The sequence below is a fragment of the Phoca vitulina genome, unplaced genomic scaffold, assembly GCF_004348235.1.
Source record: "Phoca vitulina isolate PV1807 unplaced genomic scaffold, GSC_HSeal_1.0 scaffold6, whole genome shotgun sequence".
NCBI classification, from domain to species: domain Eukaryota; kingdom Metazoa; phylum Chordata; class Mammalia; order Carnivora; family Phocidae; genus Phoca; species Phoca vitulina.
Window position 1 is genome coordinate 64,765,036 of NW_022589709.1, and position 26,520 is coordinate 64,791,555.

Genomic DNA, 26,520 nt, shown 5'->3' on the forward strand with positions numbered 1-26,520 from the left:
AAAATGTGATGGCTGTTCAGGCCTGCTCCCAGCAGCGGGGGCGCCATTTTCCTCCTCCTACCACACAAAGCTCTAGCTAGACTCTAGCTCTTGCCACAGGAAAGCAACTCTGCTCAGCCCTGCTGCTTGAATCCCTGACCATGACCATCAGCTCTTCCACTTGTCCTCCCAAGGTGCTGGGGGGACTGGCTGACAGAAGCCACACAAGGTCTCCGCTGCCAGTCATACTCCCCACGGACAGAGGGGTTTTCGCATAGCTGATGTAGCCGAGTCAGAACATGCTTGGGTTTTAGCTCTGCCTTTATCTCAGTCCTTTGAAACTTTTCAACTTGAAGAAAAACTGAAAACTATTTAACAAATCTAGACAAGGGGCTAGCAAGCTTTTACTGTCAACGGCCAGATAGGAAATGTTTCAGGCTTTGTGGGCCCTATGGTTTCTGTTAAAACAACTTACCTCTGCTGTTGTGTGTGAAAGCAGTCTCAGACGGTAAGGAAATGAGCCTGGCTACGTTCTAATAAAACTATTCACAAAACAAATGGTGGGCCACATTAGGCCCACAGTTTACAAATCCCTGTTTTAGACCAGTAAATTTCCAAACCATTCATTATTTATATTTAAAAAAAAATCAAAAGTCTCCTTGGAACTAAGCATAACAGGTTGCAAAGCACCAGAAGTTACAGAATGTAGAAAAATCACCAGAAGGATTTCCTACCAATCTCTAAACAACGACTCTGAGCATAGCCAGTATTTGTCTGCTTTGTGAAGCACAAGGGGGATCACAGTACACAACAAACACACATAGTGACACTGGTCACTGCTTTGAGAAGGAAGAGGAAGTCGAATGAAAACTCCATTATTACTAGTGATGGGAGTATTACTTACCAATCCTGTACTGCATTGAAGGATTCTTCATTTGTGATGTCATACATTAAAATAAAGCCCATGGCCCCACGGTAATAGGCTGTGGTGATAGTCCGGTATCTTTCCTGGCCTGCTGTGTCCTAAAAAATAACAATTTTTAATATTTTGATTATATTATATAATTTTAATTATACATATTTTTATTATAAAATAATAATCTCTCAAAAAATAAGGCAACACATATTTTGGGAAGTGATTATTTCAGAAATAGTCATAATAGAGAGTCTACATTGTACTTGCAATGTATCACTATATATCTTTTTAGTCTTGTTTTCCCTCATGATTTTCATATGACAGCTCTGCAATATTATGAAAAATTCTTTTTTTGGTAAAGATCTAGCTCAAAATACCTTCTACATATGTTCATTCCTGTTAAGCAGCAGATAACTATAGATAATAAAATAAAAAGATTATACATATGAAAATCTGTAGCTTTTTGTATAGTTTAAAACTAGAAGAGTTCATTAGCTCCAGCATTAGGTATTTATAATCAAAGTACAAGCCACTATGGGGGAAAAGAAGAGTTTTATGAACAGTTCGCTGCTTTTAAAAGCATGCAGTTCAATCTCACTTTCTTCAACTGTAAAATGAGAATAAAAATACCTGCTTTGTGTGGATATTTGAGTCAACAGACCTGGAGTTCCTGCTCTGCTATTACATAGCTGAGGAACGGGGACAATCCACTAAACCTCTGTAACTAAACCTCTCGAAGATTTAGCATGTTTGTTAGGACTATGTGAAACAGTGTATCTGAGGTGCTTCACACAGAGCCTGGCATACAAATGGTGGTCAATAAATGCTGAGTGCTGGCTGCTGTTCCTAAAGGTTGGGGAGGCAAAACTAGCGTATGGCGGGAGATAGCAGCTTACAAATACAGAGGCTCAGCACCTACCAAAGAGATGGCATGCAATAGTGAAATCTGGGGATATGGCAGACACATTGCTAAAGTCACCTGCATATGTTACGTAGCTCAAGAAATTATTCCTCAGTTCAACTGACTCTTGTCCCTTTGTCTTCACAGGATCTGGGCTATGGTTTATAACACCATGCTCCTTGGTTTTCCCTTTCACCACTTTCCCTGGAGATCGGGCTCTGATTTCTCTTTCTCAGTACTCTAGGTGCTGAGCACTTTGGACAGAAACATTATCTTCTTTCAGACTTTAGTCTGGATCCTCTTTCTACTCTTCTCCCAGACATGCCTCCTTTGCACATGGAGTACATCCCAGCTCCCCTTAAGATGTAATAGCCCTTGGAGGGGAAGCTAATGAGTTGGATGACACAAGAATAGGTTCCTTATCAACCAAATGAAACTAATATCTCCTGGGTCTCACTCTTGGGATGGGCTCATGTTGGATATGCTATTCCTCACCCACAGGTGTTCTCCAGCTTGGATGCTTACACTCCACCATAGACTAACCCATGAGAAACTTGAGGTTGCTTACAATTTTCTCCTAATCTGTGTGGTATATTTTATTCAGCCCCCTGCAATTTCAGAGTAGAGTGATCAAAGAAGGCTGAGGAAATCAGCAAATGATTCCAGGAGAACAGGGGGGCATGAAGACAAAGTTGAGAATTAGCTGACTTTTCATGAAACCAACAATAGGACCAGGGATGAGATTGGCCTGACTAGAAGAAGATATTTATGTGGTGATATTAGGGATATAAGGTTCCAAAGATAGGATGGAAACAAATTATGGTACCCAAAATAGCAAAAATAGAGCAAAATCTGTGGGAAAGATCTTTCAGAACATATCACCATTGGCAGAAAACAAAAAGGAAAGTACAGATTTTACCACATGAAAATTTGACAATTCCTTAAATATAAAAAAAGGTATAAATAAAATTAAAATGGTACATAATCATAGTGGGAAATATATTTGCATTGTACCAGAGAGACCAAAGGTTACTATCTTTAATATGTCAAGTGGTGCTAGAAATCATTAAGAAAAATGTTAATAATCTAATTTTAAAATTATTTATATAGAAGCACATAAATAGCTAATTAATCTGTAGAAAGAGTTGAATCCCAAGCATAATAATGCTGCAGAGTTACATGCCTACCTAATAGAAGTTTCTCGGACATTATTTGAATGTCTTATCGTACTTTACTTAGTATTTTGTTTATATGAAAATGTAGATGGTTGAAATAAACATGAATATCATAAACTGCATATAACTGGGAAAAATAATCAAGTTTATTAAGCAGAAAGAAGCCAATCTTGAGCTTACGTGGATATTCTTAGATATTCATTGGATTTCATTCAATTAACAGCATATCCAATTGTGAAATAAAGAAGAAATTTAGAGAACCAAATTCCCAAAGACTATGTTTACAAAGCATGGGGTAATCAGAGATTGTGTAATATATTTCCGCTGTCTGGGGAACAAAACATCTTAAAACTAGTCATTTTATTTTAAAACATCTACTTTTGTCTTGGGTGCCTCTTTTCCAGAATACATTATCTATAAAATTACCTCTTTATTTTTTCTTATTGTGAAGTAACTTTAAGTGGCTGTCTTGTCAACAATACTGTAACAGTGTTGTGTGGTGACAGAAGGCAGCTCCACTTGTAGTGAGCACAGCATCACACATAGACTTGTTCAATCACTAGGTTGTACACCTGAAACTAACATTGTGTGTCAACTATATTCCAATAACATTTTTTAAAGTCATAAAAATATGTAAAAATTAAAAAAGATAAAAATCTGAAAAGAAAAAGCTTTTTAGCATTGATTGAATAGTCTTCTCACAGGCTGGGGACCCCATTCCTGCTGCCTTCTCTATATAACAGACAGCTTTCCCCTGATTTTTCACTAGGGGAAAACAGCCAATACACCCGAGGTACTGCTAAAAAGTGACCCAGACCCTTCCTGTCAGGCATGTCTTCAACACAGACACTGAATAGTGGTGTGTTGGAAAACTGTGACATCTCTTTCTTCTTGACCTCTTCCGGTGATAGCTTTCCTTTTCATAAGATGTTAATTTTATTTTGACAGTAAAGAAACTAGTTCTTGGATTATAAAACATTCATTTCAGTCTGTGAGTGTATTTAATCTTTGTGAGAGCAGAAATCAAGGCCCCATTATATTATGATTGATATATTATAAGAAACCACATGGTTGGATAGCCATTATCAAAATTTAAAAGTAGACAGAGGGGGACAAAACCAGTTTTCAAGAAAAAAAAAATAGCTTTCAGGAAGCACTTAAGTCACAGCAAGGACTAACCCTAACCCTAACCCTAACCCTAACCTTCCACACTGTTCTGATATGAACCCAGAAACACAATCTACTTGGAGGTAGTTGTCACCTTTCCTCTCGGGGAAAATAAGAAATTGTACCAAATAGGGGTAGTGTATTAGGAAAAACAGAGAGTAGTTTTCCTTCCCAAATAGAAAGACAATAAAAAAGAGTAAAATTAAGCTAATAAACCAGGCACCAAGTTGGCTCTTCATTGGTTTTGAGTACTGAATACAATTTCAGAATTATAAACTCATTAGCATGTTCTCTCCCATGGTATCAGGAAGAAAAAGAAGTCAGAAAAACACTTCATTACATTTGACATTTACTAATGATGATAAAGGTTCTATCTGAAAGAAAGGAACATTTTATAATGTCAAGTGCCACTAATGTAATTAAATGTGAGCAGTCTTAGAAGGTAACTGGCTAAAATGGTACCTCTTCTCAATTTGCTCAGAAAAATGGCTTCAAACCTTGGTTTTGCACTGTTCCTCTGCTCGGTTAATTCTGATAACTGGGGATACCTGCTGATTTTCTATAAATACTGTAGGCTTCTTATAATTGAAAAACACAACTGGAAATCTCTTACAGAGAAAATGAGGGATAAAAATATGATTAAAAATGAAAACTTTCTTCCATGAAAGTTAGCTGTCCTTTTCTTCTCTTTTAAGAAAAATAAACTCATTTTAGTTGGTTTAAATATTTTGATTTCTCATTCATGTTTTTTTGTTGTTGTTGTTGTTGTTTGGTTTGTTTGTTTGTTTGTTTGAGAGAGTGCCCACGTGAGTGGTGGCACTGGGGGGAGAAGAGAGGCAGAGGGAGAGGGAGAGAGACTTCTAAAGCAGACTCCTGGCTGAGTGTGGAGACCAATGTGGGGCTCAATCTTACAACCCTGAGATCATGACCTGAGTTGAAATCAAGAGTGGGGTGCTTAACCAACTGAGCCACCCAGATGCTCCATTTCTATTCATGTTTTTAAGAGGAATTTTTGGCTTTAATGATAGGTTTGATTAGCAAATACTTGAGTATATGTCAAGAAAAGAACTGTAAAACGTAAGACATTAGCATCTTGATTAAGTAGTAGCAAGGAACGTTTTCAGTTTGAATTTTGGCATTTTTGTCTTTGTTTTTGATTTAATTTTTTCCAATGAAATATTCTATATTTTTTAACTGTATATATGACATTCCCAAACTCTTCTGAAATTATGCAGAGATAACGTGCAGTTTTAAGATAGAGGGAATAGCCTTGGTATGTGAGGTCTGAGTTACATTGTAATTTGATTTTTGTTTTGGTGGTGACTTCTCTCTGTATTGGATTAAAGGGAAAATGAAAGTAAACATTAGGAAAGGAATATAACTCAAATAATATCACCACAATCAAAATACATTTATTGAATGTCTAGACAGAGAAAAATAGATTAAAGGATAGATAATCCTAGTACATGATAAAGTAGGTAATTTTATATGTGAAGAAACTAAACCAAACACATTGATGTTAACTCATTAACAAAAGTAATTTAATTAAACTAAGGGAAATAATATGTGATAACCCAAAAAGATTGTCAACAGAAATGCAAGATGAGGATCCTGCAACATAAGACATAAAACACACGTTATTGAATTTCCAAATAGACCAAAGATATGAAATGGAATAAATGCTCAGTCATTAAGCATCCACACAAGTAGTAATCTTTTGTACTTTGCTTCCGTTACTTGTAGGAATTATTTTGAATCATCAAATGAAGATTAAACTATGTTAATATAGTTTAATATGACTGCTGATTGATTGATTGATTCATTCATTCATTTGTTCATTCATTCAACAAACATTTGGTGAATACCTATTACCAGTTAGGAACTGTGATCAGTTTAGATTAAATTTATACTCCATCTATTGGAGACATATTTTTGTATATTTTAAAATACTACACATTAAAAACATTTGATTAAGCAGAATACCATATTCTCTACACGACAAAAAATTAGGTAAAATCATGAAAATATCATTTCTAAAGAACTAGACAGCCTAGCGATTTAAAATTGTAATCAAGGCTACTTGCTCAGTGGTGAGGTTCTCTGATTCATAGCGACTGAATGGTCTAAACTGTATTCCCTCCAAAAGATACGTTGAAGTCCCAACCCCCAGAACTCGTGGACGTGACCTTATTTGGAAATAGGGTCTTTGTAGGTGTAATCAAGTTAATATGAGTTCATACCGGGTTAGGGGTGGGCCTTAATCCTATGACTAGTATCCTTTGAAGAAGAGGAAACAGAGACCCAGAGCACAGAGGGAAGGTCACATGAAGGCAGAGCCAGAGGCTACAGCGATACATCAATGAGCCAAGGAAGCCAACCACCAGAAGTGAGGAGAGAGGGATGAAATGAATTCTCTGCTAGAATGTGAGAGGGAACATGGCCCTGACAATGCCTTTATTTAGGACTCTGGTCTCCAGAGCTGTGAGGCAATAACTCTCTGTTGTTTTAAGTCACTCAATTTGTGGTCCTTCAATACCGCAGCACCAGGAAGCTAATAGTCACTGACCCCAGTCTGGAATCTTCATGATCAGGGCAGAAACAATATAAATTTCGCAGCTACCCACACACCCACTTACTACTTTACAGAAGAGAAAATATCAAAAGTTAAAGGTAGCCTTAGGGAGAAATCTAACATAGTCTCACAGTGTAAACTCAGGAAGGATGTTATGCTAAAGTGCATTACTATATTCCATGTATGTAAAATTAATTCTGTTCACAAAAAGATGAGTTGATATACCTTTGGGATTTTAAAAAGTAGATCTTTATATATTTATACACACATACATATATGGTAATTAGAAAGAAAGAACAATGTCGCTTGAAATGACAAAAATTATATACTGCTTCATGTTGGTATTTGACCCCTAAATGATCAACATGCTATTATAGAAAGATCCCAAGTCATGATGTACACTGAGACACGACCCTCCAAAACAACAGAAACAACAGAATGGTGATAATTACACATCATTTCTTTTGTATGGTGGTACTTTCCCTCAAGTCGTATTTATTTTTTCACTTTCATAAATAGGCAGACATAAAGCAGCATTGGATATAGTCATAAATACAGTAAGCAAAACAAGAAGCTTAAATATTTTATGCTCTCTTGCTGCATATTTATTTTTGGAATGAAGTAACTTTTTTCCTAACAGCAGTTAATCTTCTATTAAAATCAAATTTACAAACCACTTTCTCTTTACTGATCTTGTGCAAACAGCCCCTTTGTTTCATTTACACACACTTACACAAGCATCTGTAAGTCAAGCCCACATTTTAGAAGAGAGTTCTAAGAAACTGGCCTCTAAATAGTTCTTCGATCAATTTAGATGTCCTTCCTACCAACTGTCCTTTATCCACCCCTCTTACACCAGTTTATTGATCAGATTTTCTTGTCATGATGTTTAGCTTTGATATACCCAAACCTTCATTTTATAATGGCATCCATTTCTAAGTAAAACATAATAAAATAAGCCCGAGGCAGAGGATAAAACTTGACCTACTATTTCTTGGCACTGTTACCATGGCAATTCATCTTCCCTGGAAGAGAGAACAGTCACATATAGCTCTTTTATAGGTGGCCTTTGACTCCACCATCAGTGAGACCCTAACATATCAACCAATTGTGTATTTCTGTTCATGAAAGTTGAGACACTCTTCAGTAAACACGAAATGCTCTGGCGAACTCGCTTCAAGACCTAAATAAAACTCACAATCAAAGCTGTGTAAAAGGCATCTTCACTCATTTTTATTTAAGAGCTTGTTTTTTAAGAATGATTAACACAAAGGCAGAGGAAGATGCCATTTTTTGCTTTCTTTTTAATTAATCTCTTTGACATACTTCCTCCCAGTGGGATTTTGATTATGCTCAATTTTGTCAAAACCTGGGGCATAAATACTTAAATGTAGGCAAGCTCAGAGCTTTTAGTCAAGGATGGTGATTGCTTTTCTTCACAGAATGCAATTTAAAATGCTTACAATGATCAAAGGATAACAGGCTTTTGAGTGGGAATCTTATTGTTGCCCTAAAATTGGCAACTAAGACTCAAACTAGACTCCTTACAAAAGGAATGGAACTTTCACTCACAAAAGCCACATGCCAGTAGGACTGGGTTAGATGGGTGTCTGCATAGGCAGTGGGAGTACTGATCTGTGCTTGTGCAGGGGTGTCTAAGACCTGGAGAGAGATGGCAGGGTGGACGGGGGGGCAGTAGAGAGGTCTGATTTCCCACTGGTTAGTATGGCTAGGTTACGTGAGTTTCCCATAGACAAATAAATACCATAGCACGTAGCTGTGCTTGAGACATCTTGCCATTAATGCACTTCATGAGAGGGCCATCTCGTGGATGAGGTATGGGAGTCTAGTGGTATACTAACAGGGAAAGGAGGGAGTTGAAGGAATGCTAAAAGGGAAGAAACGTGAACAAAACTTCCATGTCATTGCACTGTGCGGCAGGACAGCCCTGCAGGGCTCCCTGAACATCCTGCATAAGGGAGCCAGCATTTAGCTGTATGTCACGCAGAACGTGTGGACAGCAGGACAAGCTCAGCTGGAGAAGCCAAGAGAGAATCTAATTCATGTCCAGTTAGGTAAAGTCATCTGTCCTCTCCTTACTTCCCAGCTCTCCTTCCATCTTTGACACAGTTAGAGCAAGAACTAGAAAAAGGAGGGACAGAAAGGGTGAAAGAGTGGATCAAACCCCTCTTCCTATTATACCACCAGTCCCTAGGAATATAGCCAGATTTATAATAAGAGAAGAATATGAGTATTAAATTGGATATGACAAAGGCATTTTAAACTAAGCTCTAGGCTCAATAATATTGAGCTTTTGGTTTTTTTTAAAAAAAGGCTTTATTTTTGAAGATTTTATTTATTTATTTATTTTTAGAGAGAGAGAGAGCACATGCTGGGGGGAAGCAAAGGGGGAGAGGGAAAAATAGACCCCTCACTGAGCATGGGGCTCGATCTCATGACCCTGAGATCATGACCTGAGCCGAAATCAAGAGTCCCATGCTCAACTGACTGAGCCACCCAGGTGCCCCAGGCTTTATTTTTCTTAGAGTAGTTTTAGGTTCATAGTAAAATTGATTGGAAAATGTAGAGATTTCTCATATACCCTCTGCATAGCTTCATGCATAATCTCCCCCATTATCAACATCCCCCACTAGAGGGGTACGTTGGTTGCAACTGATGAACCTACGCTGATACATCATCATCACTCAAAGCCCATGGTTTACATTAGGGTTCACTCTTGGTGTTGTACATTCCATGGGTTTGGACAAATGTATAGTGACATGTATTCCCCATTATAGTATGATACAAAGTAGGTTCACTGCCCTAAAAACCTCTGTGCTCTGCCCGAGCTTTATTTATTTATTTATTTATTTATTTATTTATTTATTTATTTATTTTTTAAAGATTTTATTTATTTATTCATGAGAGACAGAGAGAGAGAGAGAGGCAGAGGGAGAAGCAGGCTCCCAAGGAGCAGGGAGCCTGATGCGGGACTCGATCCCAGGTCTCTGGGATCATGACCTGAGCCAAAGGCAGACGCTTAACCATCTGAGCCACCCAGGCGCCCTGCCTGAGCTTTTTTTAAAAAAATATTTTATTTATTTGTCAGAGAGAGAGAGAGGGAGAGAGAACATAATCAGGAGGGGGAGAAGCAGACAGAGGGAGAAACAGGCTCCTCGCTGAGCAAGGAGCCCGATGTGGGACTCAATCCCAGGACCCTGGGATCATGACCTGAGCCAAAGGCAGACGCTTAACCAACTGAACCACCCAGGCGATCCCCCCCACCCCTTTTAAAATAAGAAACAAATGATTGGAAATGGGATCTGTTCAAGTTGTGCCTTGAAGATGGACATAGGACATTGGGCAGAGCATGACTGAAACAGAATTTAGATAGAAATAATACTGATGCGTGATATTTAGCACCAATGGAGTTGGGCTTTTCACCAGACTAACCACCAGTGAAATATAACAGTGACAACGTGAAGAGGTGAAGAGTATAGACTTGAGCAGGACTTCACACATTTCACAGTACATTCACATCTACCATTTTATTTAATTATTCTGAGGGAAGAGACCATTTTATAGATGACTGAACTGAGAAAGAAGAAGGTTAGGCAGCAGTTCTGAGTCATAACAGGGGGAAATGACAGGAGTTATACTAAAGCCAAGCTTTTCTCACACAAAATCTAGTCCTCCCTCCAAATATTGGGTTGAATATTGAATAATTTAGATTTTTTTTCAATCTGGCTCAATGTTTGATGTTATCATTTGCCTATTTAACACTTGTTCCGTCTATGTGCTTTTGATCTTTGTCAAACTCCACTCATTCTTCAACCAATGGTAGCTGCACCCGGTCCCAATGCTCTACTGAAATTGTTCATGCAGTGGGTGTTACACGCAACTGATGAATTGTTGAACACTACATTAAAAACTAATGATGTACTGTATGTACTATATGCTGGCTAATTGAACATAATAATAAAAGAATAAGAAAAAAAAGAAAAACCAAGGAACTATTTCAGAAAAAAAAAAATCAGTGACATTCTGACTGCCATACCCAGGGGTTTAATTTTTGGTTCTCATCCCAGTTGTCCCATCTGAAACAATTATTACAGATGACAAGTCCTTATCTCTTTAAACCTGCTCTTCTAGGGCATGGTTCTCCAATTTCGAGTGTAAAAGGTCAAGACAGTATTAAATATGGAACAATGCACAACACTGTTATGTAGAGTGGGAAGTGGTGGCTGATAAATTATTCTAAGTATCTGAGTTTGGGGAAATAAAGATATTAAATTTTTATTCTAAATATAAATTGTGGAATTTTAATAATTATATATAACAGATAAAATTTCAAACTAATAAAGGAAAGAATGAAATTGGAAAAAATGAAAGCACTCAACCAATCCAAGAGAAAGCAGGAAATGAATAGAAAGAATCATAGGATGGTCAAGCCAAAATCATAAAATAAGATGCAAATACAGTGGTAATCGTGGTAAATATTAATGGGCCAATTTTTCCAGTAAAACGGTTCTGATGCACTAGATCAAAAATCCTGTAAGAGGGAAAAAGGTATTTACAAACATTCTGTGACTTCAGAGCTGAAATAGACCTAGAAAATTTAGTTTCTTGTTTACAAATGCGGAAATGAAAGGCCAAAGAAGCCAGTGAGATCATCAAGTTCCAGCAGCTTAAAAGTGCCAGATATGCAACCAGAACCCAGATCTCCTGACTTCCAATATGAGCTCTGTTAAATTATACTGTCTTCTTCTTTTCAACAAAAATATATTTAATCTTTATAAACTAACTTCTATATGCACCTTCTTTCCTTCTGGAAATACTAGAGGCCTGCATCCCAGACTGATGACATTTTCTCCTAGAGGGTAGAGAAAGTTCTAATTAGTAATAAGAATAAAAATACGGCAACTAAAAAAGTACCCTAGGTGATTTTTTTTTTCTTTTGCCTTGACCTAGGCTAATGGAAAAACAATTTCTTGTCTAGTTATATTTCTTTAAAAGTATGGAAGGGACGTAATGAAGGGTGAGGGGAACAGTAGGTAAGTGGGAGATTTTGTTTGGTAAGATTTGTGAGTTTTGGTGCTGTCATTAAAAGATGAAAAATGCTGGTGACACATGAGAGAATGGCATTGACTTTAGTGTTTTGTACAAGTTCAGTTTGAGATATCAGTGTGACAATGATGGGAATGTGGTTCTCGGACACAAGGATGTGGTCAAAGTCTCCTAGGAGAGTGGAGCTATTTATAGGATGTCTTTGAAATGATGAAGAGAGGATAGCACGGGAAGATGAGAGAAGATGAAGATCAGAAGCCTGTGCAATGCCTTCAAGAGGTGAGCAGCAAAGGGGAGCTTGCAAAGGCAAGCTGAAGAAGAAAACGCAAAGATTTCGCATTTTCTTTTGAAAAATTCAAGAGGATGGTTACAAATTCTGTCTGCATTGCTGTGCAGCCGCAGAGGGCTGAGGCACCTGTCCTTTCAGTCTTGTGTTTTCATGCTCAAAGGAACTTCAAAAAGAAATAAAAATATCCTATCAAATGGCTATTCCTTCATTCTTCTCGACTCTCTTAACCAAGACTAAAACGAATTCTTAACTTAGCCCCAGCAATTTAGTGCCTAAGTAAAAATGACGTTTGGGCTCAAAATTTATATAAGGAAAAAGTCAGGTTGTTTTAACTAATCAATATTCTGTCTGGGTTAACTTCTTGTTAAAAACTAACCAAGCAATGGAAATCTATATTCCTAACATTGTGCTGGGTACTGAGAAAAAAAATACAGAGAAAGCATCCATGAGAGGCAATCTCTAAATGAAATAATTTGTATTGCAATTTGCCAATAAACTGGCAAAATGAAGCTCATAAAGCAATCTGAGAACCTGGCTGTGTTTGAAGAGTTTACTGTGTGATGTGTGGCAGAGTGTGCTGGGGGAATCAAAGAAGGGGCAGACTGAAGGGAGCTGGAAAAAGCTCCAGGAAAAGTGAAGGCAGGTTCCCTAGCGATGGGTAGGTTTTGAGGGGCTGAGAGGAGGAGAAGACACAACCACAGTCAGAATGATGGGAAACACATGGAAATAAAGGAGGGAGCGAAGAGACAGACACTGAGCCTATCCTTTGTCAATTTCTCTTCCACGTCTCTCCTGTGGGGACTAAAACAATATTTATCTTTAAGTACTGCAGAAGGTTTTTCTTCCGCATCTGAAAATTCACCAGGTGCCACAAATGGACAGAATTCCCTATGCCCCTTTAAACTATAGTATCTGGGAAGAAAAAACAAAAAACAAAAACAGAACAGATTCTGGTTTCTTTGAGAGCAGGATGCACAATCCAAAACGGAAGGGAGAAAATGTAACCTATGACCAGGTACCAGCTGGGTCGGGGTAGTTAAACCTCTCTGAATTTTCACTTTCAAGCTAAAATAAAGATAATCTGATCTACCTTCTCAAGGTTGTTGTAAGGATTAAATCAATTAACACATCTAAAGGCTTCTCACACATACTAGGTGTTCAATAAATGGGACCTCTTTTTTACTTTTCTCCCAGAAACAGCAATGTGTGGGGGAAAGAACAAGGGCTTTGGTGTTAGAACAGCTGGGGTTGCTACTCTGGTTCTGAGATACATACTGTGTGTCTTTAGAAATATCACCTAACCTCTCTGAGCATCAGTTTCATGATTTCTAATCCTAATGCTGAGTTGAACTGAAAGCTGCAAGTGAGAAAAGTACTATGTGAGCTATAAAATGCCATAGCTAGTATCATTATTGACTGTGTTAAGGATAGCCAAGAATTGAAGCTAGCATGTCAAATCCCCAGAGAAGGTGCCTGTTAAGATGCAAATGGACTGCTCAGTAGAATATTATTCCTTACTTATCCCACCCTCAGGGAAGGAGCGGGAATAAAGATGTGTGTCCTTCAGAATCACCCAGAATCTCCATGCCCTCTTTTTCTCTCTCCATGCCCTCATACATAGAAAGGGAACAGATTTCAAAGATGAAATACACAATTAAATCTCTATCATGACTGTTACTTATGTTTATTAAGTTCTTGAGGGTCCTCTACACATTCTTATTTCTATAATTGTTTTGACCGTCATTGAGACAAAAGGCCTCGTGAATCACAACAGTGTTTCAAGGTTAAAGCACAAAGTCCCACATCTCAAACTCTTGCTCACTGTAGTTGATCAGAACCATTTAACAATAGGATTATGTCTGATGAATGAAGTCTCTAAAAGACACAGGAGACAAAAGGAAATGACAATGTAGAACCCAGGTGCTCCAGAAACAGAAGTCGCTGTAGCATCTCATTCCGGGCTCCACACAGGCAGGGAGCAAGCTCGCAGCAGACTGTTGGCTATGTAAGGGACAAGGGGGACGAGAGGATAAAATAACTGTCTGTCCTCGGGGGAGCCCCAGAAAGCCAGGGAAAAGAGATCTCAGGGAAAGGGTGTTTACTGTGGAAAGGCTTCCTGACCAGAAACAGCACCACTATTAATAATGGCATACATTTCTATTTTAGAAGTGGGGCCAATATATTTCTTGGTTTCTTTATGAATAACCTTCATCTTAACTAATTTTTAAAATGTAATGAGATGATATGCCATCCAAATTGAATATCTAAACAGCAAAGGCAATGCTAAGTAGCTGACTGTTGTTTCACAAGTTGTTGAGTCAGTGGAAAATATTAATCCCGGTGCCTGGCCTTTGGGAAGCAGGGACATTCAAACCCCAGCCTCGTACAGTACGGGGTGATTTCACACATGACCCCACGTGACGGCTGTCACAATCCTGTCTGAGATTACATAGCATTAAATTTTATAAGGCACAATGGATCCAGGGTAAAATCAAGCAAGGGTAATTGCAAATACAGCTTCAAGATCAGGATCACCGGGTAGATGACAACCCCAGGCTGTTTGCCTACATTTTCAGTTATGTTGAAACCATCAAAAGATGGCTTCGATTGCTATTTAAGCAATTTTCTCTTTTCTGTTCAGTTGTGATCAGACACCAACGTAGAGCTGAGGCTGACGTTCGGTTCTGCAATTGGAGGAACAGAAATCGGAGACAGAGGTCAGAGGCCAGCTACAAAGATGATGATAGGGTTAATGAGAGATGTGCCCATGGAAAAAAATTCAAGGAGGCTTTATTAAGTCTCAGGAGTCTGAAGAGTGACTTCCTACAGATATGAAGATATAAAAGTCTTTCTGATAGAGCTCTTTCTTTCTTTCTTCTTTTTTTTTTTTAAATAAATCTTCATTCAAGACAGGAGTGGGTATCTGGGGGGTGGAAATAGGGCCTGGACATTGGCTGCAAGGACTGGGGAAGCTAGGAAGGCAGGTGCCTGGTGCTGAGGACTGGCTGTGAGTAGTGGACTCTCCTCTGAGGAGGGGAGAGAGGCCCATGGGCACCCAGGACCCTCTTACCATAGTAATTGTGCCCGCTGATTTTGAAAGGGATGAAATTCAACCATAGAACCCTAAGCAAACAAAATCTAAGAGAGGCCAAACGCATACTAAAACTTGATACACTCTAAGTATAGAATAACACCTACAGAATTTATTCAAACTGAATTCTACTTGGAGTTACATCCTCTACTAAGTCAGAAAAAACAAATTTCCAGAAGTCATTACAAATAAACCAACCACATTATGTCTCCAGATCAAATGAAAAAGAACGTGTATCAAATTGTGGCTCCATTACTTACTAGAAGAGTGGTATGTTAACCGCTCATACCTTTTAAATTTAAGAAGAAAGGCTAGCTAAGACTAAGGAAACCATTAATGTTCTGGGAAAGAAAACCTGCGCATAAAGCAACATTTAGTTTTTATTTTTCATAGTAAAAAGATACCAAAATCACTGCATTACAAATAGACTAAATAGACCTAAACCATTTGCCAAACAATCTGGCAGCCCATAAAAGCACTTTTCCCCACATTTAAATTTCACTGACAACACGGGTGCTGGCAGGAGAAGCCTGAAAGGGCATTAGCATTCTGACGATAATTCAAATTTTTACTTTCAACGCAAAAAGTTCTTTTGGAGCTTGTGTGCCAGACAAATGTATTTTTCTTACCATGTCAACAGATTCTACTGCATGAATAGCTTGACAGCAGAGTCAGAGAGCAGATGCACTGGCATCTACTGATCCCTCTCCTACAGGAAAGACAGAAACGTGTCCAGCTGGGCACCACCCAGGCTGGAGTATGCCAGGCTTGATGATCACACTGTGCGAATAAGGTCAGGGTCTGATCCCTGTGTGTTCTTTGTTCTGCCCGACTAGATGCTCAAGCTGGCCACTTATTTCACAAATCTGAGGGAAAGGTGGATGAGCAAGGAAGTAAGGCTGGATTTGCACAGATCCATCAACCTGCACAAGAAAAAGAATGAATGATTCTTTGTACCCAAAGACTACTTAGAGTTGCTGAAGAACATGATGACTTGGGTCAGGGTTCCTTCCCTTTTGAAGCCAACAGCAATAAATTCTGATGTAGCCCGGACTGGCTTTGGGGGACAAATGGCTGGAGTTAACCGCACGTTCAGGGAAGTTTTAGGAGACCTTTCAAACTGGCTTATTTCTAAATTATAGCTGGCAATCGAACATAGGGCCACACCCTCAGAAACTCTCCCTTAGTAGATTTGGTGGTGGATGCTGGTAATTGGCACTCTCTCCAAGCACCCTGGGTCATTCTGATCCTGATAGTCGGACTACTACTACAGAACCAGGAAGGGCAGGGACTCGGGCTAGGTGACTGGTGTTCACACTCAGGCTCCATCACTTATTAGCTGTGTGATCTTAGAAAAATAAGTTCACCTCTCTACACCTCAGTTTCCCCAACTGTAAAACGGGAATCATGACTGATGATGTCCAAGGTTGTCATGAAGATTAAATGAATGAACACAGGCAATTGTTAAGCCCAGGCCCTCAGACATAGGAAGCCAGCAATACATGTCAGTTATCACCCCCAGTGGCTCTTTCATTATTTTTTTAAGTTTCTTTCTTATATGCAATGTTTTACATAACAATATGTTTCATGTTTATGGTTTGGATTTTTAAAGTTGCTATAGATAGATAGATATAGATAGATATCTATCTATCTATAATAATAATATAGATAGATATCTATCTCTATATATAGTATTTTATAGATATCTATATATATATAGTATTTTTTAATTTTTATTTTATTGTTGTTCTAGATCTAATTCTTATATGCCATTCTTTTCAAAGATGTGACTACAAACCATTGTTAATCACTCTTATTTAAATAAAATGATGAATGACCAAGAGGTAAAGATGCCCTTTAAGTTATCATTCCTTAGTAAAACAGGATTTTTTTTTTTTTTTCTCAAATGGAAATGAGATTACTGCTATGGGCTTGCAGTTTGCTTGAAACTGACAGGTGAAAATCTCTGAGCTTTAAAATTTCTTTCTGCCAGAAGACCTACTCGAATATGAAGTGTCTAAGGCAATTAAAAAAAGGGACAAGCAAATAAAAATGGAAAATTGCCATGGAAAGAAAAGCAAACAAATAATGACAGGAATGTTCCTTGGGCCTTTATCCAAACTGGTTTTTGCAAAGGGATGAAGCTTTTTGCCTCGATGGTAAAAAATGATTGGAACTGTGTAGATTTTGATCAAAATACAGAAACTTACTAATAAAGAAATCAGTCGCCTCATGAATTGGTGATTCCTTCATTGCTGGACATGTTTGAACATAGGCTGGTGAGCAACGTCAAGGATGATTAGAAAAGTGATGCATTCTGTAAAGCGTTAGACTAAATAACGACAAGATTCCAAGAGGAAAGCTGTAGATGATGCCCAAGCTGTAAAAACTGAGCACTGGAAGCTTAATGTTTTTGATATCGACCAAGAATCACAGGAGTTACTAAACATTTGTAAAAAGACAAGGAGCTTAGATTTTAGATTTTTTTTTACTTTCTTAGCCCTAGGTGAAAATTCCATAGCAGAGATGTTCTAAAACCAACAGTCTATAAATAGGTATACCCTCATTATATTAGAAATCTACTTTTTCTTCTAATAACTCTTTTAGATTACTGATTTTCTGCTTTTCCTATGGTACAAGTCTCAATGATTCCATAAGGGAGATTAGCCATTTATCTGTAAATAAAGTTTGGGCATCATCTAGTTCTGCTCCACAAAAAACCTAGCGCCAAGAGACTTACACTCCCTCCAAAAGAAGACTTCTCTTTAGCTTTATTGATATTCACTGAAACAAATCCATTTTATCTTGGATTCTGAATTCAAGTACCTCTTACTTCCTTTCCTAATAAATAAAATATTCAAATGATACAATGTCAAACTCATCATCAAAATTTTTAAAGAGTTCATAAAAGAAAGGAGTGGTGATACTTTGCAGATTTCCAATGATTCCACCTAACAGTGATACTGCAAAACTTCTAACCATAAGACAGAAGAATCTAGTTCACATTTGGACCAGATACCTCTCTCCAATTACTGTAATGAAATTCACTTGTGAGAAGTTGTTTTCCTCCTATAGGAGGAAAGTTACAAAATAAGAACTCAAAAAATACCTTATGTGATGTATAGTTATTCCATTAGTCAGTTGTTTATCTAAAAATACTTTCAGAGCAGAGATTCCCTGAATATCAATCTACCTAACATATAACCTAATGTCATAAATAAACAGATGGTTAGAAAAATGTTATGAAAGAGTAAGGAAAAAAGCAGAGGATCATAGTGATTATCAAAAATAATAAATTATGAGCTCCTTTTCTTTTGATAAAATTGGTTCTCAATATAATGTTTTACTGTCACTCACTGTGAATGAAGCAAAACTCATACCATCAACTAACTGCTTGAAGTTCTCTCTGATTTGGCAACACTGGTTTCTTAAGGTGTTAATTAATGATGAGCACGTCACTGGCTGACAAATCAGCCTTTCCAGTGTTGGGCAATGGGATCACCACTCCTAATTCAAACTGGAGCTAAATGTCCAGCTAGAGAATGAATGAATGTTGCAGCATTGAAAAAGAGCTAACGCTTCTTTAGACTTCTGGAAGTATGGCAACCAAAATCATTCAGATAAACTAAAAGTCATTTTATCCACATATCACATCCCTTTTTTATGACTGCAGTTCTGGAATGGAAGAGAGCTCCAGCACCAGATACATTCAGCACAGTTCATTTGCACAACACTTTTTGTTTTGTTTTGTTTTTGTTTTTTTACCTAGTCTCTTAACAAGTTTGATGTCTATAGTAAGTATATTATATCTATAATGCTATGCACTAGATCTCCAGGACTTATTTATCTACTAGTTGCAACTTTGAACTCTTAAACATCTCTCTTTATTTCCCCATCCTCCAGTGCCATTTTAGTTTCTGTTCTTACAAATTCAGCTTATTCAGATTCCACACAGAGGTGATACCATACAGTATTTGCGCGGCATTGTTTTTGCATATCCTTACTACAAGATCCTCAGTGCTTTCAAGAATTCTGTGTTTGAGATTATATTCAGCTATTTAGATTACTTTTACCTCACTAAATGAGTAGAATTTTTTTTCCCTTCTCTGGAAATAGAGATATCTATGCAGTTTATTCTTTCAGGGTCCTTTAATATGGAGTTCTCGCTGCTTCCTCTTATCTGAGCAGACCAGCAGGCAAACTTAAGAATTATGAACCACAAATTATATGCAAACCCAAGCAGTATGCAGTTAACAAAGATTTCATGGTTCTGCAGTTTTCATAATTACATTAAAACCAGGCACGTTTCTCTTTAAACACCAAAACGTGTTTTTGTAAAGAAATTGGATTCAGGATTTGTCATTAGAAAGTAAATAAGCAAGGATTAAAATGGCATTTACTGTGATGAAACAGTGGCTCTACGTAAGTAATCCAGCAGCTAGGGTAAAGCCCACTCCCTCCTGGAAGAAAGGAAAGGGCTTTGCACTTGGAGTCAGAGATTCTTCTGGGTAACGGGCTCAGTTCTTCCACAAACTCCTGCTGAGACTTTGAGAAGGTCACTTCATCTTTTGAGTTTCCTTATTTGTAGAGTGACATGACTGAAGTACATAATTTTTAAGGTCACTTTCAATTCTAAAGACTCCTAAGTTTAAGCCTTTTTAAAGGAATTTCTTTTTTTTTTTTAAGGTTTTATTTATTTATTTATTTGACAGAGAGAGAGAGAGAGCACAAGTAGGCAGAGTGGCAGGCAGAGGGAGAGGGAGAAGCAGACTCTCCGCTGAGCAGGGAGCCCGATGCGGGGCTCGATCTCAGGACCCTGGGATCATGACCTGAGCTGAAGGTCGCTTAACTGACGCTTAACTGACTGAGCCACCCAAGCGCCCCAAGGAATTTATTTCTCAGGGGAATGTACATTAATACACACTGTAGGGCCTCTGCAAAGCTGTTTAGTACATTGATTTTTTTAAGAGTTTTAAAAATTTCAGGGCAGTGATTCTCAAACTTTATTATGCATCAACACTTAAACTGGCAACTCCTGGGGTCCATCCTTAGAGACAGATTCAATAGGACAGGGGTGGACATGGGAACCTGCACTTTGTATAATCCTCCAGGAAATTCTGATGTAGGTGCTCTGTGGACTTGACTTTGAGATTGAATTAGTAGTTTTAAAGAAGTAAAGCAATTTATTCAAATCCTGGCTTAATCCCTGGAAAAACTACCACAATAGGATGTTAAGACACAGTCATTCCAAACAAAAGCTTCTCCTGCCCTCTGAAATATGATTATGAAAGAATACATTTGGTGTTATTCATCAGGAGAGTTCACATGTGGCTGCCACATATAATTTCTGACTTATCTTTTTCATCTTTCACTATAAGTTCTTCACATTTCTCTTCCTTGTGGACGTCACCTTTCATTACCATAAACCCTGAGTATTTGTTAACCCAACATATAGGTTGTCCTGGGTTTTTTTTGTCAAAAATTTCTGGTTCTAACCTATTCTCATGGTCCAGGTCAACATCAGGTGTATTCCCATCAGGTTACAAAAATCCATGGTATGATCCTAGTTTTGCTTCTGAAAGTGTACAGACTTGGATATAAAAAAAGATTAACTGAAGATGTATAAACATTAGTAGTTACCTCTGGAGTGTTACTTTAAAAAATGGGTTTTACTTTCTGTTTATTCTTCTCTATTTTCAAATTTCCTCAAAGGCTATTGTATCTTTTATCCTTTATGAGGAAAAGGAGAAAAAGGAAAGGAGGGCAGCTGGGAGGGAGAGAAGAGGAGGGGGAACAGGAGGTGGCCCACTGAAGGAGAGAGAAAGAGAGACAGGGAGGGAGGGAGGGGGAGAGAGAGACACCACCTGGAAAATGCTATGACAGAGACCTGATGGGTGTCTGGGACATAGGTATAGAGTGGTGAGAGGTGTGGCCCACTAACTGCTTGAAGGAAGTCAAGGAAGACTTCCTAAAAAAGAGGTAATGCTTTGAGTTGAGTCCGTCAGCACACAATGCTATGTAAGTTTTGCAAGAAGAGGTATAGCCTTAAGTGCATGGGGGCCTGGGAGAAAATGGTCTATCTGGGATGTACAAGGAGTTTGCATGGACAGCCTAGGTGGCAGTGACATTCAAATTGTGGCTTTTAACCCACCAGTGGGCCAGAAAGTCAGTGAAGTGGGTCATGGACAGCATTTTAAAAAAATTAACAGGATATGACAGGAAGTATCACCATACATCACCCATAGTAAGTGTCATTTTATACAGATTTTAGTCTGTGTCTCTGGGTATGTGTGCAAACTGGTTTGTGATGTAAAATATATTTTTTATTGTAGTGGTCAGAGAAGTTTAGAAGCTGCTGCTGAGGCCTGGGAAGTCATGAGTGTCCCATGCGGGACAGTATACTCCACAGGACATCATTATTCTCTTGTAAAGTTTTTCTTATGGATGAACTTAGACATATATACATGAATACACATATACATATATGTATACATATATAATTGTGCATAATATTATATAAGTACAATATATAAATAACATATATACAATAAATATACATAAATATACATGGAGACATTCCTATCTGTTACAACTGGCTAGGAAATTAACTCAATACAGTGACACATTTTACAATCATGCCACCAAGGACAGCTTGAGGGGACTTACAATGGTTAGCTTGGCAAAGTATGAAGCACTTCGTGGTTCATTACATTTAATTACATATATTATCTTACTTGATCTTAGACCAACTTTGGAGGAGATGTGCCATAAATATCATCCCTGTTTTGTAGATAAACAAGTTGGCGCTCAGAGCTTGGAGGGAACAATCTCAGTTTACCCAAGAGATCTTCAAGTGAATGCTCTGTTTCTGAAGTCCCCTGAATAAGTCACATTCCAGTCATGGAATTGATGTTACACGCACACACGCACACACGCACGCACACATTTTTTTTTTCTTCTCCCCATCCCTTACATTATGGAACGTAAAAGTATGGGGAATCGGGATGTTTTGGATTTTAATATTTCCTGGAAGTTTCAGAAGATTGAATTACATGAAACAGATGTAAAGACACTGCCTTTGTCTTCTAAAGTATTTCCATTAATTTTTAAAATACATTCATAAACCACTCCCATGTCCCATACTGACTTCAGGGATTTAAAAAAAAGATGAATAGATGTGGCCCTTCTTTCAAGGAGGTTATGGTCTAGTCGGGAAGATGTGGTGTTTGATCTCACTCAGAGAAGTCTCCAGATGAGAAGCCTATGGTTTCTCATCAAAGTGCCCTGCTCCATGCATTATCTACAATTGACACACCATCAGGCAAACATTTACCAAGCCCTCTGTGTTCGGGTCACTGGGTTGGGCACTGAGGTCACAGGGTTGTATATGATAATGTCCTGCACTCCAGGGCATTGAGTCTAACAGAGGAACTCCTGAGTGCTCTGTGGGGCTCTGTAGTTGTCTCTAGCATTCACCTCAATTTCTTAGCCCTACTGCTTAGCTGAATTAATAGCTATTTAATAAAAACAGTGAACACAATATTGCAGGTTTTTGATAACTTTGGATAGAAAAAGAAAAATGTGCTGGTTTGTAGTAAGCAAGATACATTCTCCCCTATCTCTCACAGTTTGAAACCAAAAAAGTTCATTCCCAATTTATATTAAAATTTTAATTCCTGGTCCAGGTAGGTTGCATGGTTTTAAGAAGTTATATTTTGAGTTTAAAGGGGCTATAATATTATAGGTGTTTTAAAGAATCACAACCATTGTCTGAGTACTTTATTTCCTGAAAAGTAATTGAAAAAGGAGTAGAAATGGAAAAGCAATGCCAGAAAAGGTGACCCAAGGAGAGTCTCACCAAACACCTGGTGACAATAAGGGGGGTGTTTATAGGGGTTTGTTTATGCTTACTTGTATTTGAATGGAATGTCACTTCAATGTTTACTACGATAAAAATAATACATATAGGTCAAAACCCATGAACAAATGTAACATGTTCTGTCATATTTCCCCACTTCAATTTAATGTACCTTGGTGGTAGCTGGCTAAACTTCATGCTGAACATCAAAATGAAATCTCAGTTATTAGCAAAAGCTATCATTACCTGAGTTTACTATGTATTCATAAACATGAGATCAACCTCATCTTTTTTCTTTTTTCTTACTAGCATATATATATTCACATGTTTGGAAAATGGTAAATCAATTTATTGTCTTTTGACAAATGTGTTATCTAAACATTTAAAAACATTGAATATTGTACTAGCTAAACTTGTTTATGAAACACTGCAACAAAAAGGCAAATGTCTATATTTGGGGATGCATTTAAATTATATATATAACATTATTCTCTCACTACTGTATTACATATACTTTGGGTTTTTTAGCATCTAGCCACTTGGAACTATTTTCATGCCAGCTGTAACACATGAATCTATTAAATGGATATTCTGCAGCAGGCCTACTTGCCCTTGGGTATTCCGACCTTGAAGAAAAAGCACCACTTTATTGCTTTAGCTGAAGTCTAGACTGATTCTCCCAGTCCAAAATATGCTTAGATCCATCAATCTTCAGGACACAATCACATTTTGTGAAGAGAAGAGTAGAATGATTCATTTACGATTAAAGACCAAGAAGACCAGTTCCACACACTAATCAAATCATGGTATAAATTGGATTTATCTGACATATTCTTTCAGTGACATCATAGGTGAGCACAAAACAGATAAAATATAGTCCAAAACTATGTTAAGCTATATATATATATATATATAGAGAGAGAGAGAGAGAGAGAAAGGGGAGAGATCAAACACACAGTGTTCACTGAGTGTCTATGTTCTAAGCACAATGCACAATAAAGGAAGTGTAAGTCACGCTTACTGCCTATCAGAAGACTTCAATTCCCTGAAAAGACATTTTGAACCAACATGGCTCCTCCAGAATGGCAGTCAAAGTCTCTCAGACAGTTCATTACGTCTGCTATTTATCCATATTTTCCTGTTCTAGCTAGACCTTTTAATCAGTCTGTCTAAAGACTGTAAAAGTGGTTTGGCTTGTTTCCCTTCTCCATCTATGTCAGTACCGAGCTTCTGTAGGGAATACAGAAGAACATTTCTTCCTCTCTTCCTTGCTTCTTTCCTTGACTTTCCATTTCCTGTAGATTTTACCGATATTCATCAAACAGACACTTCATCTATATATCTTCAATACTCCCTGCTTCTTAAAGCTTTTCTCTATTTCTCTACTGAAGCTCAGTCTATTTAGGAAAACAAAACAAAACAAAACAAAACCACGTAGAGGCAACCCTACTGTACATTTACAGCAGACAATCTTCTAAAACTTAAAGCCCTCCAGTACCTTCCCACTGACCTTAAAATACAATCCCAGCTCCTCGGCATGAGCTATCAGAACCTATATGATCGGCTTCTTAGCTACCCCTATCTTCTCTTCTTTCCCTCTCTCCTTCATTCCTGCCACACTGACCCTCTTTCCCTCCTCAAGCCACCCTATCACAGCCTCTACTGGAGCTGCAGTAACCATAGTTGGTACAGCCACTTTGGAAAACAGTGTGGAGGTTCCTCAAAAATTTAAAAATAGAGCTACCCTATGACCCAGCAATTGCACTACTGGGTATTTACCCCAAAGACACAGATGTAGTGAAAAGAAGGGCCATATGCACCCCAATGTTCATAGCAGCAATGTCCGCAATAGCCAAACTGTGCAAAGAGCTGAGATGCCCTTCAACAGACGAATGGATAAAGAAGATGTGGTCCATATATACAATGGAATATTACTCAGCCATCAGAAAGGATGAATATCCAACTTTTACATCAACATGGATGGGAGTGGAGGAGATTATGCTAAGTGAAATAAGTCAAGCAGAGAAAGTCAATTATCATATGGTTTCACTTATTTGTAGAACAGAAGGAATAACATGGAGGACATTAGGAGAAGGAAGGGAAAAATGAAGGGAGGGAAATCGGAGGGAGATATGAACCATGAGAGACTATGGACTCTGAGAAACAAACAGGGTTTTAGAGGGGAGGGCGGTGGGGGGATGGGTTAGCCCAGTGATGTGTATTAAGGAGGGCACGTATTGCATGGAGCACTGGATGTTATACAAAAACAATGGATCGTGGATCTTTATGTCAAAAACTAATGATGTATTGTATGGTGACTAACATAACATAATAAAATTTAAAAAATAAATTAAATTTTAAAAAAAGACATGTTTTTGACGAAGAAATAAACTTGGAAAATTTGATTCACAACAGCAACAACAAAAGACCCACTTAAAGTCAACAACATAGGAGGAAGGGGTGTAAGGGGGAAGGGAAGAGGAAATGGTTGGGGTTATGTGACCACCCAGCTTCTGGGCTAAGGTGAGGTGAGGCTAAATTCAACTGTAAGAATTGAAATGTGATAAAACTGTGAGAAGTGAAAGATGTAGGCTTGTAAATTTTAAAGCCTAATGTACGGTTCTATTGGCTTTGAACACTATAAAAATCACAAATACTTTATTAAGATAAAAAAAATGAAAATCTATCACTGACTCATCCAGGCAATTTATGCCCCAGCCAATTCATCAATTATGATCACTTATCAAAGTCTCACTTGTCCACACTTTATTATCACAGCAATAAGGAATTTACCACTTCACTCTTTTTCCTTTCTGTGTTTCCATAGCAGTTTGTTCATAATATTAATGAAGTGAGTCGTGTAGGTCTGTTATCACTCACTCAGTAGATTCACAATATTTCCTCCAAAGTGCCCCTAGAAATGGCAAAGTAAGTGGTCATCTACTGCTGGCAAAGGGCTATAGCTACTTTCATGAAGCAAGTTATGCTATAGCCAGATAACTAATTTTAAAATTTGGGAACTGCATATAAAAATACTTTGTCTTCAATGAGTCCTCTGGTTTTACTACATTTCCATATTGCCAAGGATTTTTTTTTCCCATCTAGACCACATTTTGGATTTTCCAAGCTCATACCTCCATGGTGCCAGCAAAAGTTTTTCAGTAGGTTTTTCAGTAGGTTCATAACCACTCCACACACTATTAGTTCCCCCTTTGCTCTACTACTCTAAATACTACTACTACTGCTAAAGTCTACTACTTGTCAAAGTTATTATCAAAATTTACCTTAATTGTATGAAATATAAAAATGCCATGCCTTATAGCCAGAGATTTTGGTTTTAAAATCACACGCAAAATGACCTTCAACAATACTTATTCCAGAAATGAAGCATACCACCATACAAAGCATCTTTTCTCTTTCTTTTTCTCTAACCAACTTACAGAACTTTAAAGAGAATACCCAGGCAACTTTTCAAAGGTTTTGGGACTATTTATTTTTTTGAGTG

General features: G+C 37.9%; 1 protein-coding gene across 2 annotated transcripts in view; it reads right to left on the reverse strand.

Annotated features, from left to right (window-relative positions):
• The window catches only part of RAB3C (RAB3C, member RAS oncogene family), a 279,021-nt gene that overhangs the window by 152,669 nt on the left and 99,832 nt on the right, over positions 1 to 26,520 (reverse strand). For both annotated transcript variants that reach the window (XM_032404378.1, XM_032404377.1), the window contains exon 3: positions 884 to 1,002. In XM_032404378.1, the coding sequence (XP_032260269.1) occupies positions 884 to 1,002 (119 nt within the window). The remainder of the gene's footprint in view (positions 1 to 883; positions 1,003 to 26,520) is intronic.